General features: G+C 43.6%; 1 protein-coding gene across 1 annotated transcript in view; it reads left to right on the forward strand.

The window, feature by feature from the left end:
* The window catches only part of LOC308082066 (plakophilin-3-like), a gene marked incomplete at its 3' end in the record, with an annotated part of 60,416 nt that extends 46,274 nt beyond the window's left edge, over window positions 1–14,142 (forward strand). The window contains exons 7-11 of the mRNA XM_080423675.1: window positions 1,021–1,225; window positions 4,882–5,056; window positions 8,245–8,362; window positions 11,714–11,878; window positions 14,122–14,142. Coding sequence (XP_080279801.1) covers window positions 1,021–1,225; window positions 4,882–5,056; window positions 8,245–8,362; window positions 11,714–11,878; window positions 14,122–14,142 — 684 coding nt within the window. The remainder of the gene's footprint in view (window positions 1–1,020; window positions 1,226–4,881; window positions 5,057–8,244; window positions 8,363–11,713; window positions 11,879–14,121) is intronic.
* Window positions 14,143–14,378: the final 236 nt, after the last annotated feature.

The raw sequence follows: 14,378 nt of genomic DNA on the forward strand, positions 1-14,378 counted from the left end.
AAGAAACAGAAAGTGATTCTGCGACTCCAGTTGAAAGTAGACTATAGCGACCACGGGAGTCCTCATCAAATCCAAAGATTCATTGTGAATCATTATAAACAAACAACCTCCTGTTGCTTCCAAGTTGGGGGTCAGTTTGACTAAAACCGAAGGTGTTTAAGAGGAGGAGGCGGAGAATATGTTGGATCAATGGATTTAGCTGTAGCAGCGTCAGTCATTCTTAACGACAGGACCACTGGACCAGACAACAACACTACGACCAGGCAGGGTCCAAATGTTTCCAATTGGACTGCACCAAACTTTTAACTTAAATGACCAGTGTTGCAATGCTGATTTGGTATGTGGTTGCACTGTATTTTAATGACGTGACGCGCACGTCGCTTAACACCTACAACAGGTCACACATAATCTTCATAATAGATAAATACACAATCAGAACAGAAACATTAATTATAAAAAAAAAAGGCTTTCGGGCCTAACAGCAACAGTGAATACAATAAATGGAACCCTACATAAAACACAAATATGTAACTCTCTATTTCTCTCTCTATTTCTCTCCCTCTGTATCTCTCTCTCTCTCTCTCCCTCACTCTCTGTATCTCTCTCCCTCACTCTCTGTATCTCTCTCCCTCTCTCTCTCTCTCTCTCCTCTCGTCGTCTCTCTCTCTCTTCTCCTCAGTATCGTCCTCTCTCTCTCTCTCTCTCATCTCTCTCTCTCTCTCTCTCCCTCTCTCTCTGTCTCTCTCCCTCTCTCTCTCTCTCTCTCTCTCCTCTCTCTCTCTCTCTCTCTCTCTCTCTCTCTCTCTCTCTCTCTCTCTCTCTCTCTCTCTCTGTATCTCTCTCTCTCTCCCTCTCTCTTTGTATCTCTCTCTCTCTCCCTCTCCCTCTCTCTCTGTATCTCTCTCTCTCTCTCTCTCTCTCTCTCTCTCTCTCTCTCTCTCTCTCTCTCTCTCTCTCTCTCTCTCTCCTCTCTCTCCTCTCTCTCTCTCTCTCCTTCTCTCTCTCTCTCTCTCTCTACAGGTACGTTCTCTCAGAGGTGTCCCCGCTCTGGTCCATCTGTTCTCCAGTGAGAGCCAGGAGGTCCAGAGGTTCTCTACGGGCGCCGTGAGGAACGTCATCTACGAGAACGCTGACAACAAGGCGGCGCTGATCGACGCCGGAGGAGTCACGCGGCTGGTGGGCGTTCTGAAGGAACCGGACGAGGAGCTACGCAAGAACATCACAGGTAGAGTTTAGAACCTTCTAGACTAGAACATCACAGGTAGAGTTTAGAACCTTCTAGACTAGAACTTCACAGGTAGACTTTAGAACCTTCTAGACTAGAACATCACAGGTAGACTTTAGAACCTTCTAGACTAGAACATCACAGGTAGACTTTAGAACCTTCTAGACTAGAACATCACAGGTAGACTTTAGAACCTTCTAGACTAGAACATCACAGGTAGAGTGTAGAACCTTCTAGACTAGAACATCACATAGAGTTTAGAACCTTCTAGACTAGAACATCACATAGAGTTTAGAACCTTCTAGACTAGAACATCACATAGAGTTTAGAACCTTCTAGACTAGAACATCACAGGTAGAGTTTAGAACCTTCTAGACTAGAACATCACAGGTAGAGTTTAGAACCTTCTAGACTAGAACATCACAGGTAGAGTTTAGAACCTTCTAGACTAGAACATCACAGGTAGACTTTAGAACCTTCTAGACTAGAACATCACATAGAGTTTAGAACCTTCTAGACTAGAACATCACAGGTAGACTTTAGAACCTTCTAGACTAGAACATCACATAGAGTTTAGAACCTTCTAGACTAGAACATCACATAGAGTTTAGAACCTTCTAGACTAGAACATCACATAGAGTTTAGAACCTTCTAGACTAGAACATCACAGGTAGAGTTTAGAACCCTTCTAGACTAGAACATCACAGGTAGAGTTTAGAACCTTCTAGACTAGAACATCACATAGACTTTAGAACCTTCTAGACTAGAACATCACAGGTAGAGTTTAGAACCTTCTAGACTAGAACATCACATAGAGTTTAGAACCTTCTAGGCTAGAACATCACAGGTAGACTTTAGAACCTTCTAGACTAGAACATCACAGGTAGAGTTTAGAACCTTCTAGACTAGAACATCACATAGAGTTTAGAACCTTCTAGGCTAGAACATCACAGGTAGACTTTAGAACCTTCTAGACTAGAACATCACAGGTAGACTTTACAACCTTCTAGACTAGAACATCACAGGTAGAGTATGGAACCTTCTAGACTAGAACATCACAGGTAGACTTTAGAACCTTCTAGACTAGAACATCACAGGTAGACTTTAGAACCTTCTAGACTAGAACATCACAGGTAGACTTTAGAACCTTCTAGACTAGAACATCACAGGTAGAGTTTAGAACCTTTCTAGACTAGAACATCACAGGTAGAGTTTAGAACCTTCTAGACTAGAACATCACAGGTAGAGTTTAGAACCCTTCTAGACTAGAACATCACAGGTAGACTATAGAACCTTCTAGACTAGAACATCACAGGTAGACTTTAGAACCTTCTAGACTAGAACATCACAGGTAGAGTTTAGAACCTTCTAGACTAGAACATCACAGGTAGAGTTTAGAACCTTCTAGACTAGAACATCACAGGTAGAGTTTAGAACCTTCTAGATTACTTTTATTTTGTATTTCTATTTTGACTAATGTGTATTATTCTGACCTAAGTTGACTTGATCTTTAGTTTAACTACATTGTTTAGTTATTTGTGTGAAAAGGTGCCATACAAATAAAGTTATTATTAAAAGTATCGATACTGAAATGTATTGATACTTACTCTGTTACAAGTGAAAGTCCGTCAAAATGTACTCCAGTAAAAGTGCAAAAAGTATTGGTATCAATATTTTGATAATAGCAGATCTACAAGCTCTTGTACTTTTACTCCACTACAATTATTTGACAACTTTAGTTACCAGTTACTTTGTAGATTTAGATTTTTATTACAAAACATACATTAACCACTTCAGCCCTATTTACATTTCGGCCATTTGAAAATGAAATAAGTTCACAATGCGTCGCATCGAGACGCATGGTGAGCTTGTAGATCTGCTATCTTCAAATGATTTTTACATTTTTATACATTTGAAAACTTGTGAAATGGGACATTCTGCATAATGAGTACTTTCTACTTTTGGTATTTTATGTACATTTTGATACCAATACTTTTGAACTTTTACTCAAGTACATTTTGAATTCCAGACTTTTACTTGTAAGGGCGCGCTCCCACCGCACTTTTATTTGACCTCTGGGTGGAATCTGCCAAACGCTTTGTCAATGCAAATGCATGGATTCATGGTCTTGCAGTGTTTTTCCAAGAATCCACGCATTTGCATTGACAAAGCATTTGGCAGATTCCACCCCAGGGGTCAAATAAAAGTGCGGTGGGAGCGTGCCCTAATAGAGTATTTCTACATTGCAGTATTGATACTTTTACTTGTGAGTAATGTGAGTACTTTTTCCACCAGTGCCAATCACAATGCTTCTTCACAAACCACCCATTTTAAACAACTATCAACATGTATGGAGTTCATTATAAACTTTTCTCTTTCTTTCCTTTCCTGAGAAACATGTGATGAATCTCTCAGAGGAATTTCCTTTTTTCCTTTTTTTCATATCAGTTTTAATATCTGCTGAAAGATGACGATCAGTTACTGATTCAGCTGGGATTGATTTGTGCACACACACACACACACACACACACACACACACACACACACACACACACACACACACACACACACACACACACACACACACACACACACACACACACACACACACACACACACACACACACACACACACACACACATTCTTCACTCAGAGCATCATCACTTGACCTGGGTTAGGGTTACACTTACACACACAATAATACACACTCACTGGTGTGTATTACACACACAATAATACACACTCACTGGTGTGTATTACACACACAATAATACACACTCACTGGTGTGTATTACGCGCACGCACGCACGCACGCGCACGCACGCACGCACGCGCACACACACACACACACACACACACACACACACACACACACACACACACACACACACACACACACACACACACACACACACACACACACACACACACACACACACACACACACACACACACACACATAGTGTAAGGACAAGGACAATTCCTTTTAACAGGTCGTTCATGAAAGTCCTTGCGGTCTTGTTTCCAATGAGAACCTGTGAGCAATTGGGGTTAAGAGTCTTGCTCAGGGACAAATTTCATATCATCGGCACATTGCTGGGATAGCCTGGAATCGAACCTGGGGCAACCAGGGCCAGCTGGTTCCCTAGGCGGGCTCACTAACCACTCAGCTATGGCCGCCCCACGGCCGGCCGTGTTGTACTTTGGACTTGGACAGGTTGGTCGTATTAACCCTTAAAGACCTGGAGGTCCATTCTACTAATGTCTTCTAAATCACTAGTTCTCACACTTTCAAGATGAATTTTTTTTTTCCTCCAAAATAGCAGGTTCAGCAGATCACAAAGTGACGCGCTCTGAGCTTGTACATCTGCTATTTTAGTGAGGACCAATTATATGAAGATACGGTTGAAAATGGGTGTAGTGCTCCTTTAAGTGTTGTAACAATAATGACTATTAGGGTATTATTACATTTAGTGTTTTGTGTGACGTGTGTGTGTGTGTGTGTGTGTGTGTGTGTGTGTGTGTGTGTGTGTGTGTGTGTGTGTGTGTGTGTGTGTGTGTGTGTGTGTGTGTGTGTGTGTGTGTGTGTGTGTGTGTGTGTGTGTGTGTGTGTGTGTGTGTGTGTGTGTGTGTGTGTGTGTGTGTGTGCGTGTAGGTATCTTGTGGAACTTGTCGTCCAAAGACAACCTGAAGGAGAAGCTCTCCAGAGAGGTTCTGTCAGAACTCACAGACAGAGTTCTGGTTCCTCTGTGTTCCTCTGGAGACTCTGGGTCCATCCATCTGAGTCCTTCTGAGAAGGACATCTTCTACAACACCACTGGATGTCTCAGGTTAGAACCCCACCAAGAGTTACTATATTAATACAAGACATAGGACCTCCACCAATGTTTATATAGTTTAATGAAAGATCTAGGACCCCCACCAAGGTTTATATAGTTTAATGAAAGACATAGGACCCCCACCAAGGTTTATATAGTTTAATGAAAGACATAGGACCCCCACCAAGGTTTATATAGTTTAATTAAGCAATATTACACGAGAGGGTGTGCTTTACCGTCATTATTAGCACGCCTGTGATGCGGTCAGGAACGAGGCGGAGCAGAGTTCCTGACCGCATCACAGAAGTGCCAATAATGTAAGGTAAAGCACACCCTCTCGTGTAATATTGCGATTATACAACAGTTACCAACAAAACACATCCAAATGTATTCATATTGTGGAGCAATTCATAATAAAAATGTTTCGCTATTATCCGTTTCCCTGTAAAGAGAAGAGTTTTTCACTGAGACATTAAATAGTCCCTGTAGCAGCACTATGAGCCTGAGGCACCGTCTCATCAACACAGCCGAGATATCAATGCTTGCGCAGTGGAATGAATTCCAGTAGGCTATATGCTCCGTCGTACGACCGTGTCACGTGGCCAAAATAACTGATCTACAAGCTGACAACGCGTCGCGATGGCGACGTGTTGTGAACTTGTAGATCGGCTATTTTCGCCGTGCGATACCTTCGTACGATAAAGTATAACACACACTGGACTGTTAACGAAATGGGAGTAATTTTACTTTAACACAGGAGGATATTTATAACCTTCTAACCATTGATCAACCGTAGGTCCACCAAATAAGTCAAAATTAACAACATAGTCCATTTTGCATAGCTGTTTGTTCTCCGGTGGCGGCGGTGGGTCAGGCTACTCTCTGTTTGTTTTCCTACCGTGGGACAGCGTGACGTCACAGCACAGCTGTGCCATATATGGTCTAATCAGGTGCGGACTGCAGTGCGGAGTGATTTATTAATGTGATTAGGCCCGTGCTATGATGCTGGTTTGAAGCACGGCTAGAAAGCTATTTCAGCCAATCAGATTGCTTGGTCGGAACTACCTGTTGTATAATGAAAGATCTAGGACCCCCACCAAGGTTTATATAGTTTAATAGAATGACATCCCGTATCTCTCCTCATCACCTCATTCATCACACAGATCCTTGCTATCGTCCAAAACTGTTGCTTTTCAGGAAATGTAACAAAAGAAAAAACAACCAGTGGATCCAATGTAGTTATTATTTATTATTGTCTCCGCCAGGCCGAAAGGCATGGCGAGAGAGTATGTTTTGCACCCTGTCCGTCCGTCCGTGTGTCCGTCCGTGTGTCCGTCCGTGTGTCCTGTCCGTGTGTCCTGTCCGTGTGTCTGTCCGTGTGTCCTGTCCTTGTGCGACCAGCTAATCTCAGGCACCGTTGGCCCGGTCGCTGCGAAACTGTGCACACACACTCCCTGGATGCCAATTCAGAACCTCTGCCCCAAATTTTTCACATGGGCCTTTTATAGTGCCACCAGGAGGCCGATTTGTGCAAAACCCATTTTTTGATATTACTCCTACAGATTGTATCCAAACGTCATGCAAATCGGTACACAGTATCTCTATAGTCATGTGATCAACACGGATCTGTCCGATTTCCCATAGTCCGTCCTGATTGGCTAAGGTTGGCTTCCAAAGTTTGCAGGATTGGTCCGTTTTGAACAAAATGCCTCAAACTATGCACGCAGCTTGCGATTTCCGTGAAATTTCACACGCACATTCCCACTAGGCAGAGGAAGAAATACCACCCTTTTCACATTGGCCTGTTATAGCGCCACCAGCAGGTCTAATTTAGCAAAACACATTTTTGGAACAAAATGCATCAAATCATGAATGCAGTGTCTGATTGCCATCAAAGGCCTAAGAATAAATGGCACCCTTTTCACATTGGCCTATTATAGCGCCACCAGGAGGCCACAATAACCTACCTGACCTGGCAGAGACCTGCGCTCTGAGGAGCACTTTCTCTAGTTAGTTTATTTATTTATTTTGTCACAAGATCTGGTTGATACTTTTCACTGGTTTAATATTCATAAAACCCACACATACACTTAAACAGCATACATAGCTGATCTACACAATGAGTTGCAATGAGACACGTGAGCTAGTAGGTCATCTATTGTTGCATTCTGCAAAATACATTTTGTGAAGGAGGATAAAAGAGCAGACCAAGCACAGTTCACATTTCCTAAGTATTAAGGGTCTAAGTATTAGTAGAACATTTTAAAATATGAATAGAAAACAATGTGTAAACAAACAAACAAAACATTAATTTACACAATACTAATGATAGTGTCTATCAATTAATTATATGAATCTATCTATGAAATCCATGAAAAAGTTGAATCTGCAACACAATGTTATACAATATGTAGTTGGGTTCCCTGCTTCATCTCTCTCTCAGCTAAGGGGTCCCTGCTTCATCTCTCTCTCAGCTAAGGGGTCCCTGCTTCATCTCTCTCTCAGCTAAGGGGTCCCTGCTTCATCTCTCTCTCAGCTAAGGGGTCCCTGCTTCATCTCTCTCTCAGCTAAAGGGGTCCCTGCTTCATCTCTCTCTCAGCTAAGGGGTCCCTGCTTCATCTCTCTCTCAGCTAAGGGGTCCCTGCTTCATCTGTCTCTCAGCTAAGGGGTCCCTGCTTCATCTCTCTCTCAGCTACAGGGGTCCCTGCTTCATCTCTCTCTCAGCTAAGGGGTCCCTGCTTCATCTCTCTCAGCTAAGGGGTCCCTGCTTCATCTGTCTCTCAGCTAAGGGGTCCCTGCTTCATCTCTCTCTCAGCTAAGGGGTCCCTGCTTCATCTCTCTCTCAGCTAAGGGGTCTTTGGGCTGAAAAACGTTGAAGACCCCTGATCTAGAAGCTATAATCATCATCATTTATGATTAAAAACAAAGTGAATATAAAGTAACGTTGTGCCTCCCGGACAGTTTAGTTTTTCATTAACTCTACATGTTCAACTAGTGCTCAAATTATACCTAATGACCAAGGAGCTTAGAGAGATGATGCAAATTACTTAACTGCTACATTAACTGCTGCGTGTGTGTGTGTGTGTGTGTGTGTGTGTGTGTGTGTGTGTGTGTGTGTGTGTGTGTATGTGTGCGTGTGTGCGTGTGTGTGTGTGTGTGTGTGTGCGTGCGTGCGTGTGCGCGTGTATGTGTGTGTCCAGGAACCTGAGCTCCATCAACGAGCGAACACGCCAGCAGATGAGAGAGATGCGAGGTCTGGTGGATTCTCTGGTCTGCTATACCCAGAGCAGCCTGCAGGAGGAGCAGTCTGCCGACAAGGTGAGCACCAGCCTCTACATTATGGGCCAAGACAAACATGGCAAGACCTGCCGTCTCCGGTTTACTTCCTGTGTCTGTGTGAAGTACTGTAGGCGGACGCCTTTTTAGGAGGTTTTACGTCTCAATGTATAGCGCTAAAGAAAGACACCATTATATTCATATTTTCATCATATGGGTGCTAACTTCACGTTGGTGACCATTTGTAGGATCTGTGTACCGTTTCGCCTCTAGTGGCTCCAATTGGGATGGTGCGTCTTCATAAATTGACAATCTTTGTTATAGGCTTTTGAATGTGAACACACTTAGGCTGCTTCCATACACATCTCCATACCCCGCCTGAGACACCATACATGAACCATACGTTGAAGTAGCCTGGACTCGGTTTTGATTGGATTGAAGTTGTGTTTCACCAATCAGGGCCCAGTATGCAAAAGTGTAGGGCGGGTTTACCACACTTTTTTTTTTAAATCAGCCTCTTGGAAACTCAGGTTCCACACAGAGATTCCAGACTAATATCTACACAGTGATATTAGTCTGACCATGCCAGGCTAACGTTGAAGCCCCTGCAGATAAGATACGATACCATTCACCCCCCCGTTCACCATGTGATGCGTTTTGATAACCATTTGATTCTACACTATGAATCCCATGTGATGTGATGTGATGCAGTACGATACGATAATTCAACACAACGCAAAGGATTTATATTAAAGCCCAGGTTAATTTACCAAAAACATTTACTAAAGATGCATATTATTTAAATTCAAATCAACTTTTAGTTTTACTGTAGGTTAGACTCTGAATCTGTCTAACAACTCAACTCATAATTCAGGATTATGCAAACATGTGACATTACATTACATTACATTACAGTCATTTAGCAGACGCTTTTATCCAAAGCGACTTACAATAAGTGTATTCAACATAGGTAGGGAACGAAAACTACTAATCACCAGAAGTCTTTAGTGCATTTTCTGCAAAAACAAGCAACCAAGAGTATACCTAGCGCTAAGGTAAAAGTGCAATATATCAGCTACCTATTTCCTTAAACAGATGAGACAAAATAGCTAAATCAAATGAGCATGAGCTAAAACAAATAAGTGTATCGACTAAACAAGATCCAATAAACAATCCAATAATCCAATAAACAATACAGCAATAGAAAACAAGCGTTCGTACAACTAGTTAACAACAAGTAGGTCAGGCAGAGAGGAAGGGTAGTGTTTCCTGAAGAGGTGAGTTTTCAGCCTGCGGCGAAATATGGGCAGTGACTCTGCTGTCCTAACATCAGTGGGAAGTTCATTCCACCACTGTGGGGCCAGAACAGAAAAGAGTCGTGACCGTGTGGATCGGCCAGAAGGACCCTTGAGTGACGAGGCAATCAGTCGCCCCGAGGTGGCAGACCGAAGTGGTCGGGCAGGGGTGTAGGCATCGACCATAGCCCGGAGGTAGGAAGGAGCTGTTCCTTTCACTGCCCTATAGGCTAGCACCAGGGTTTTGAACTGGATGCGAGCCGCTACGGGGAGCCAGTGTAGAGAGCGGAGAAGGATGGTTGTGTGGGAGAACTTGGGGCGGTTGAACACCAGGCGAGCCGCAGCTTTCTGAACAAGCTCCAGAGGTTTGATGGCAGATGCCGGAGCACCAGCAAGGAGGGAGTTGCAGTAGTCCAGGCGGGAGATGACGAGAGCCTGGATGAGCACCTGGGCTGCCTTCTCCGTGAGGAAGGGGCGAATCCTCCTGATGTTGTAGAGCAGGAATCTGCAGGACCTCGTCACTGATGCGATGTTTGCCGAGAACGTCAGTTGATCGTCCAGGGTCACACCCAGATTCTTCGCAGTCCGAGTTGAGGTCACCACAGCGTTATCAATGGTGATGGCCATGTCTCGGTGCGGACAGCCCTTCCCCGGGAGGAACATCAGCTCGGTCTTGTCCAGGTTGAGCTTCAGGTGGTTTGTCGACATCCACTCCGAGATGTCAGCCAGACAAGCAGCAATGCGTGCCTCCACCTGGGTATCAGAGGGGGGGAATGAGAGGATCAGCTGGGTGTCATCGGCATAGCAGTGGTAGGAAAAGCCATGGGAGTGGATGACAGCACCCAGAGATGTAGTGTAGAGAGAGAAAAGAAGAGGACCCAGAACCGAGCCTTGGGGAACCCCAGTTGTGAGCCTGTGTGGTTCTGACACAGACCCTCTCAGCATCACCTGGTAGGAGCGACCCGTCAGGTAGGATGCAAACAGGGAGAGTGCAGAGCCTGAGACACCCATCCCCTCGAGGGTGGAGAGGAGGATCTGATGGTTCACCGTGTCGAACGCTGCAGACAGGTCCAGGAGTATCAGAACGGAGGAGAGAGAGTTCGCTCTAGCGGCATGGAGCGACTCCGTCACTGCCAGGAGGGCAGTCTCTGTCGAGTGACAAACGATGCATTGCGATTTCAGCCGCCAATTGTATCGATTCACTGTTTGTCTCATTTGAGAATAGTGACAATAGCAGATCTACATAGCAGCTTGTAGATCTACATAGCAGCTTGTAGATCTGTAGACTTTTGCAATTTAAAAATAATGTTATTATTATTATTGTTATTTTTGTCCATATATGACATGCCCAAAATGGGGAAAGCAAGTTGGAAGTGGTTAGAACTCAGTCAATCAGAACTTCATAGACAAATAATTCAACATTGAAAAGCAGCCTTTCTCCACTTCAATGTGAATGACTCAGATGATTAAAGTGTTTATAAAGTGTTAATAAAGTGTTTATATAAGGTATTTATAAGGTGTTTATAAGGTGTTTATAAAGTGTTTATAAAGTGTTTATAAAGTGCTCCAGTAGCTCTGAACAACACATTTCCCCTCAGTGTCTGTGTTTAGTGAAGGTCACTGACCTCTCTGGCAGGAACGGACCACAGATTTCCGAGAAAACCAGACCTCCCCTGGAGCTCCTAAATCCTCTCAAATGAAAGAATAAAGAATAAAGCTGCTTATTCAGGCTCTGCCTTCCTGACGCCTGAGTCACACACTTTTCTCTCTCTCTCAGTCAACCTGAACACTGAGGATTATCCACAACCAGTGATGTAAAGTAACTAAGTACATTTACTCAAGTACTGTACTTAATTACAATGTGTATGTTGTTTTAGTAGAGTGGAAACTCTTCCTTAACGTGACTGCTACTGAGCATAAAATATGAACACAATATTAACAAATCTCTGCTCCCAACTCTCTCTCTCTGTCTCTCTGTCTCTGTCTCTGTCTCTCTCTCTCTCGCTCTCTCTCGCTCTCTCTCTCGCTCTCTCTCGCTCTCTCTCTCTCTCTCCTCTCTCTCTCTCTCTCTCTCTGTGTCTCTATGTCTCTCTCTCAGGGTCTAGAGAACACCATGTGTATTTTAAGGAACCTCTCCTACCAGCTCTACTCAGAACTTCCTCCGTCGGCCCGCCAGCGTCTAGACGGTCCGTCCAGAGGCTCCGCCTCCAAGGAGAACCAGGCCATTGGCTGCTTCACCCCCCACAACAAGAAGACCAAAGAGGTACCAAACCCTAACCCTAACCCTAACCCTAACCCCCCACAGCAAGAGGTACACACAGGTCCTTTCCTGCTAAACCTTCAGTCTACTACCTCGGTTGCCTGCTAGATCGCAGCCTGGGTGGTGAAACCATGGCTCTTAAGACCATGAGCAAGGTGAATGGCAGAACCAAATTCTTTGCCAGGAAAGCTCCGTTTCTGGACTCAGCTAGTCTTCGTTCATTAGCAAACTCACTGGTTTTATGTTGTTTTGATCATGCTATTGGCTCATGGTACGATGGCCTAACCAAAGCCCTAAAAGAGAAGTTACAGGTTTCTCAACATAGGCTGGTCAGGGTTTTCTTGGTTCTGTCTGCAAGGGATCATGTTGGAAAACTGCATTTCTAGCAGTTGGGTTGGTTGGCTCCCTCTGGCAGCCAGGTCAGTTCAACTACAGCTGAACCTGGTGCATAACATCTACATAAACACACAGCGCTCCTCTTTTTCAGAAGCGTAGCGAAGTCCATTCCCACCTAGCATCGGTCCCAGCCTCACTCATCTGCGAAGAGAAGAGCCTGGTCACGACCTAAAGCAGCGAGTGTCTAGGAAGTCCTGAGTGGACAGGATTTCCGTTTCCCCCGGAAACGATATTTTTTGACCAATCACAACACTCGTTTCATTCATGGAGAATGTTAACAGATTTGTAAAGCATCAACGTCATTTCCTTGGGCGGTACTTCCGCCAAATTCAACCATTTCCGGTTGTCAACTTCCTAGACAACCAACATCCCAGGTCTTGCCCAGGGTGATTCCCACCTAACCAGAGCCAGCATAGCAGACCTGACCATGCCCATGTTCACCACCCAAAGAGGAAAATGCTCATTTAGATTTGGAGAAGCAGTTAACTGGAACTCGCTACCAGACGCGGTGCTAGGTCTCTACTAGGGTGGGGGCTTAGCCCCCAGGCAACGGACAAATGCACGCGCGCACAGCGCACATTTTTTAGTGTGGATTTGGGTACTTTTTTCCCATTTTTTTGTTACTTTATTTTGGTTTTAGGATTAGGGGTAGGGTTAGGTTAGGGTTATAGATATATAATTCAAATATTTTTATTTTGGTGGCTTTGGATAAAACATTGGAATCTATAGCCACCAAATCAATTGACATGATCAACATTCAGACAGTGGAATGAGAGGACTGTGGCAGACAGGGAGGGTTCCACAGATAAGTGTAGATATGTAGAAACTAGACAGGCTGTGTTGGAGGGTATAGATCATAGATAACAGGTAGTAACTGGACCACAGATAAGGGTAGATATGTAGAAACCTATTAGCCAGGCTGGGGTGTAGATCATAGATCATAGATCATAGGTAACTGGACCATGGTGTTACAGAGGAACCCTGCATGGATCACCTTACTGCCAGCAGGCCCCGCCCACTATGCATGTTCTCATAGCCGTCCTTTTCATTAGCCGGGACAATGACCAGTCAGTCACATGACCTGTTTTATTAAGGACAACGACCAGTCACATGACCTGTTTTATTAAGGACAATGACCAGTCACATGACCCGTTCTCAGACATAATCTACACCCCTCTCCTCTTCCTCAACAACCCCCCCATCCACCCATCTGTCTGTCTGTCTGTCTGTCTGTCTGTCTGTCTGTCTGTCTGTCTGTCTGTCTGTCTGTCTGTCTGTCTGTCTGTCTCTCTCTCTCTCTCTCTCTCTCTCTCTCTCTCTCTCTCTCTCTCTCTCTCTCTCTCTCTCTCTTGTCATGGGATAACATTATGTTTATATAGTCAAAGCAAATGTGAAATAGAACAAATCAAAACTAAGAAATGTATTTACAAATAAAATAGAATACAGCAATGTGTAAACAGAGCTAAAGTGTTCATAAAGTGTTATAAAGTGTTTATAAAATGTATATAAAGTGTTTATAAAGTTTTATGAAGTGTTCATAAGTGTTCATAAAGTGTTCATAAAGTGTTATAAAGTATTCATAAAGTGTTTATAAAGTGTTTATAAAGTGTTCATAAAGTGTTCATAAAGTATTATAAAGTGTTCATAAAGTGTTCATAAAGTGTTCATAAAGTATTATAAAGTGTTCATAAAGTGTTCATAAAGTGTTCATAAAGTGTTATAAAGTGTTCAGAAAGTGTTCATAAAGTGTTCATAAAGTGTTCAGAAAGTATTTAGAAAGTGCTCCAGTGGTTTTAAACGAGGTATTTCCCCTCAGTATCTGTGTTCAGTCTGTGTGTGTTTTTGTGAAGGTCACTGACCTCTACAGATAAGGAACTGAGAGATTTCAGAGAAATGACAGAATAAATCAGCTTATCAGAATGTTTGTAACGCCTGAGTCATCGACTTTTATCACACACTGAACCTTAACTGTGAACACAGCAAATTAAATAGTCAAACCAACAAAATGTTAACATGTAGATGCATGTTATTTAGACAGATCATTGTTGACCTGGTATCCTATAGTTTCAATGCACAGATTATATTGTTTAGACCGATGCTAGGTTCA

This window comes from Gymnoscopelus braueri (genome assembly GCF_963280865.1).
Source record: "Gymnoscopelus braueri genome assembly, chromosome: 1".
NCBI lineage: Eukaryota > Metazoa > Chordata > Actinopteri > Myctophiformes > Myctophidae > Gymnoscopelus > Gymnoscopelus braueri.